At 39.6% G+C, this 5,565-nt stretch overlaps 1 protein-coding gene across 1 annotated transcript in view; it reads right to left on the reverse strand.

Annotated features, from left to right (window-relative positions):
• The window catches only part of LOC104951690 (talin-2-like), a 56,646-nt gene extending 51,375 nt beyond the window's left edge, over positions 1 to 5,271 (reverse strand). The window contains exons 1-8 of the mRNA XM_010778417.1: positions 5,101 to 5,271; positions 4,345 to 4,442; positions 3,226 to 3,355; positions 2,694 to 2,846; positions 1,463 to 1,605; positions 1,036 to 1,163; positions 672 to 735; positions 477 to 581 (exon numbers count right to left, since the gene is read on the reverse strand). Coding sequence (XP_010776719.1) covers positions 477 to 581; positions 672 to 735; positions 1,036 to 1,163; positions 1,463 to 1,605; positions 2,694 to 2,846; positions 3,226 to 3,355; positions 4,345 to 4,442; positions 5,101 to 5,236 — 957 coding nt within the window. The 5' untranslated portion in view covers positions 5,237 to 5,271. The remainder of the gene's footprint in view (positions 1 to 476; positions 582 to 671; positions 736 to 1,035; positions 1,164 to 1,462; positions 1,606 to 2,693; positions 2,847 to 3,225; positions 3,356 to 4,344; positions 4,443 to 5,100) is intronic.
• Between the last annotated feature and the right edge of the window lie 294 nt (positions 5,272 to 5,565).

A 5,565-nucleotide genomic window follows, 5' to 3' on the forward strand; every position in this document is an offset into this window, starting at 1 on the left:
CCTATTTTATTTTTTATAAAGAAAAATATAATCGCTAGTTAAAGATTATTATAAATAACGAAAGAAAAATGTTAATTAGCAATGAGTGTTAACCTCATTGGCAGTTTTTTCAGGCCCTAATTATTTCCCTCTTGGTTCAGAAGACATTTTCAAAGTTCAGGTGGACACAGAAAATGTCCCCACCAGCTGAGACCTGCCCTCAAACTCTTTATCCTTTTCACACTGAGTTCAAAGAGCGTATTTCACACTCAGGAGATCAAAGGCTCGTGCTATATTTCCACCAGTTCATAAAATCTGCGTCCACTTTAAAAACTAATCTATTTTAAAAACAGGAGAAAAGAACTGCGGGCTAAGTTTTTCTCATTTTCGCGAAAGCAGATGATCTTTTTGTGGAATACAATGGTGCGGGGATACCTCACTAAAAATTGTATATTTGTGTGGATTCACCAAAAATAAATAATAAAATAAAGACTTACTTTGACCAGGAAGAAGGAGACGCCATATGTCCGCAGAGACCGCGCCAGTTTGACATATTTCACTTTTGTTTCAATTTCTGTAATTTCTCCACAGTCCTTGTGGTCCTGCAGGTTGGAGCATACATGTATTTAAACTACTGCTTGATTGTCAAATGTGTTAACGTAAAACAACCATTTTCTAAAAAGGAAACTAACTTGGAATATTTTCTTCTCAGATCCTTTCTGCTTGATGTATTCTTTGGGTAGGAACTCCTTCAGGCTAAGAAAATGGAAACAGAGAAGCTGAAGTTTGAACAAAAGACATGGACAATTTTTTTCTGCTACTGCCCTAAAACTCAGAAGAACAATCAATTCTCCCGAACAATACACCTGGATTTGTAAAAGGAAAAGAAAAAGGCTATACCTCCATGAAAGATTGAACTTTTTCACGTTAAGTCAGTTTTCTGACCCAAACGAGTTCAACACCTAATATTTGGCAAATAATCTGAAAAAAAAAAGCTTATTTGCAACTACTCAAAATGGGCTTAATCTACAACACTGAGAACAGTGAAAGACTCACTCTAAGAATCCAGGCTTGTGTTTATGCTCTATGTGAGGTCCAAACTGGATCTGGGCCTGAATGCCTGCGAACTGGCAGGCCTTGTCAAACGATACGGGGTGAGAACCGTTAAGGATGTCATCTCGAGCCTGAAAGACAAAGACAAAAGGTAAAAATACAAAACATTTGAAAAGGTATTCAATTATAGCTATTGATAAAGTATCTGTACTCAAGTTAATTATATTAAGACTATATAAAAAGGTTTGTAAGAATCACTAATTTTATTAAAAAGGTATTCAAACGTTATATCATGGCACATTTTCGGAAGCCTTTTGTCAACATTAGGTGAAAATGAAGAAAATAGATATCAGTGTATATCCTCTGGTTTGTAGTTATACTAATTAAGTGTGGTAAATATGAGATAGAACAAAAAGTCTGAGGGTCAGACCTGCACGTAAAGCAGATTGAGTTGGACAGGATCTCTGGAGTCCACGTTCTGGTCCGAGTAGAAGAACTTGCGTCTGAGCAGAAGAGTCTCGTTCTCGTCCACGCCTTGCTCTCTGAACGTCCTGCTGTGGTCCAGCCAGTTCACTGACAACACAAAAACACAGCACAGGAATCAGTTAATAAATACATCTAGATATGCATACTGTATCAGTTCAAGGTTGTGTGTTAACAATGATCCAAACTGTGCAGTTAAGGAGAAAGACAAGGATATAAGCAATACGAAATACAAAATGTATCTTTGTAGGGTCTCAACCTTTATGAGTAGTGTCTCCAAAAAGAATCAGGGAATTGTCCAAACTGTGACCTTGACCCCCTCCTGACCTACTGGAAATCCCCCCTTCAGAAACGCATGTGCTTCCACCCTTTGACTCTCACAAATACACTCAATTAAATCTATTTCTACGGCTAATTCAATCCCTGATGATGCAATGTAATGTTAAAGCCATTCCCCAGTCAAAAATCTGTTAATGTTTATTTATGACATCATTTAATTTTTTTCTCTACAACCATCTGGCGACCCCCAGAAATTATCTTGCGACCCCCAGGGTTGAGAACAACTGATGTTAATTACATGACCGTCATCTCCAAAACATTTCCATTAGTCCTCCACGATCTTTTCCTACTAGCTCTCCTCTCTCTCTCTTGGCTTTGCGCCTGAGTTTTCCCTGACGTCCAGTTCTAATCAAAGTCAAAGAGGTTCCAAAAGTGTACACTGAACTGTGTAATGATATGTACGGACGTGTACAACTGGTGGAACTGTCGTACTACGCTTCACTGGCTCTAGTCAACATCTACAAATATCTGAAAGGAAACATTTTCTTTCAACTTCGCTGTCAGAAATGCCAAGTGAACGGAAAAGTATCTTTAAGTTAACTTTAGTTCAAGGCAGAATTTGGGATATATGGATGTGAACAAGATAGTGTCGGGCTGAGCACAATGTGCAGCCTCGGGGTCAAGAGATTTAAATGTACTGCTCCCACAGAAGTTGGTAGACATCAAAGTAAGCTGTTAAAATGTGCTATTTAATACCCACTGTGAAATGAAATCAAAGTGTAAGTGCATTATGGTTTTGTTAAGAGGGGAAAAACCCATGACCCAGCAGGGCAGGCCGACCACTTTAATTACCGACTTCAACTACACCATCAGGTCAAAGGTCACTCTACTGAACTCACAGTCGTCGTCTGTGTGTAGTTTGGCTTTCAGCTTCTCCATTTTCCTCTCGTCTCGCAGCAGCGTCCTGTCTTTCTTCAGCGTGCCCATCCCATCCTCCTTCTTCTCCTCCACAGTCTCCTGGATCACAGAGTATTCTTCATAATTTGTGATTCCTGTAATCAAAAAGACAAAAAAATGTAAATAACAAATCACCCACAATATCCCCCAGATGGATACAAGTTTGATTTAACAGGATTATTTTCTTAGTGCTTAACAACTGTCTCTATGGTTTACATTGCAAAAGCTCTTGTTAACCCAAACAATACAAATTGTTCATTTCGTTTATTCACATTCTGTTTATTTTCCAATGATAAGAGTGAACTATCTGCATGTTTTGAACAGATTTGATTGGAAAAACACTTCAATTCAATTGTTGTTTTAACACTGAATTCAAAGGCTTACTAATGGGCAAGTAACAGTTCTTAAAATGTGCTACCCATACAGCAGAGCTCAAAAGCAACAAGGAAAGGGCCAAAGTAAGAAACTATATACCTATTCTACTGCATATAGTCACAAGCAGCTCTCCCACTGTTTTGGAGTCGTCCACCATGATGGTTTTAACGGCCCCGTCCAACATTTTGATTTTCTGGGGCCTCTGCTTCTTCTTGTATTCAAGGATGTCCTGTTCAAAGACAAAGGAAAGAGAGAAGAGAAAGAGGAGAGAGGAATGCATGAATTAAATGAAAGAGAGAAAGAGGCAGAGAGGCTGAGAAAGTACCCGCAGAGAAAATGATCAAATGCATCCAGGTTGCACGTAGAGAGGGGAGAATATAGCCCAGAAAACCTTATTTAACGGCTGCCTATCACAGCCTGCTGCTCCCTTCCAATCCCAACAATGAGCAGAGATTTGGTTCAGAATAATTGGTCACAGTCATGCCTTCTACCTGGGTTGCCTTTGGTGGATTTGAGGAGGAGAACCCATTTAGAGCTGCAAAAGCAACCCCACAGATGTACAGAGAGGCAGCTCTACACGACACACAGAGTCACCCAGGCGTCTGGCAGCGGGGATCAGAGACTGGCGCTGGATCTACTGCTGATCTTCTTTAGAATCACTCCTTAAAAGCTTCCTTTGAAGCACTCCCTCTTTTCGCTTTATATCCAACCTCATCCTGTGTGCAGCTTGTTTCTTCTGATCTGGTTTAAGTATTTTTGGTAAAACCACCGAGATCTCAAAAGTGTTGAAAAGAATCCCTTAAAACTGGATGAAAGTTAATTTATGACATCTTCATCCAGCAAACTCAATGCACACGGATACTACATTATTAGAGGCGACTAAATGAAACGGAACATTACCTTGATATAAATTATGGATTCGTCTAGGTTTGAATATTTTTGAAAACATTTAGGCTAATGGTAGAAACAATACAAATACAAAAATTGAATTAGTGACTTTTAGACATTTAAATGCTGAAATGCTATATCTTTAAATCAATTAAATTCCACTGTATATATTATTTTTCCATCATAAAGCTTGTTTATGATTTATTTAAATAAAAATCATCACATTGTGCTTTTCCTTGTTCGCAGTTGTATATCTGCGTACGGTATATACGCGTTCTGTGAAGAAGGTAAACAGTGTGTGTGTTGGGCGAACAGCTTGTTTGTATTTACCCCACTGCGTAGCATGTAGTAATCGAGCGTTCTTCCAGACTCCAGCCAGATTCCTTTTCTGGGGTCTTCATCAGACAGAAACATGCCATAGTCTGAAGCTGGAGCAGTGAAGAGAAACAACCAAAATAGCATTAGCATTGCATTCCATCAACTAGTCTGCTAACATGCTAATGCTGTCAGGTGGAACAGTGATATCGGACCCTGCCAACCTATTCTCATCACTACTTGTATACTTTACGCGAGTAGTGAAAGTTGGCAAGCTGTGATTGATGGGGGCCGAGTGTGGCATCTCGGTAAAGTCAAGTTAAGAATGTATGATATGTTCGCACAGACGAAAATAGCATATAGTCTAATCCCAGCATTAGACAATATTATATATTATCCAAGACCGGTAAGAGTGGAATCTGAGGGTCATGAAGACAAAGGTATAAAAGTCGTAACTATTATGAATGAAATACTTTTCCTAAAATGTTAATTCCCATGTTTTGTATTTTTTATTCCAAGTCTATTTAGATTATCTAGTTTGTGAGCCCCAGGACATCCATCCCCTAAACAGTCAATTTGAAGAACTAATCCGCAAAATAAGATAAATGTTGTAAATACACAAGGTGCACAGTTCTGTGAATAATAACAAACATATTTTGTATTACTCTCGTTGAAACACTGAGTTCATAATCTTGCATTATTCCCTTGAATCCCTGTTTTATTTATTTTTTACCTTTTACCCCACATTCAGAGTCCTTTTATCATTCTCACCCTGTCCAGCCTGAGCCTCAGGGACTCTCTCTCTGATGATCCTACAGGCGTCATAAATGGCTGTGGATGGCTCAAACTGCATCGTCTTCACCACATTGCACTGGCGAATGCAGATTTTCAGCGACAGCACCACCATCTTGGCAGGCGGTGTGGGGGGGGGGGAGGCTGCAGCTACACCTGTGCAAGAGGAGGAGGACAGAGAGGGGAAGGACAGAGGAGCAGAGGGTGAGTTTAATGCATCGCACTCATCAAGGAAGTCCAAAACTTGAGCACGGTGATGAAACTCATTGACTGTGAAGAACGAGCCAGATGTTGGGGAAGAATGACTTTCCTGTTGTTTTACAGAGGGAGCATACACTACTCTCAGTCTGATACACATTTCTCTTTCAAAATGGGGTGATTACGATGCTCAAATTGAATATACTAAGTGCTACATGAATCCACTTTGCCATCGCAGCTATGGTT

Source organism: Notothenia coriiceps, unplaced genomic scaffold (assembly GCF_000735185.1).
Source record: "Notothenia coriiceps isolate Sejong01 unplaced genomic scaffold, NC01 NC01_scaffold00000339, whole genome shotgun sequence".
Lineage (NCBI taxonomy): Eukaryota > Metazoa > Chordata > Actinopteri > Perciformes > Nototheniidae > Notothenia > Notothenia coriiceps.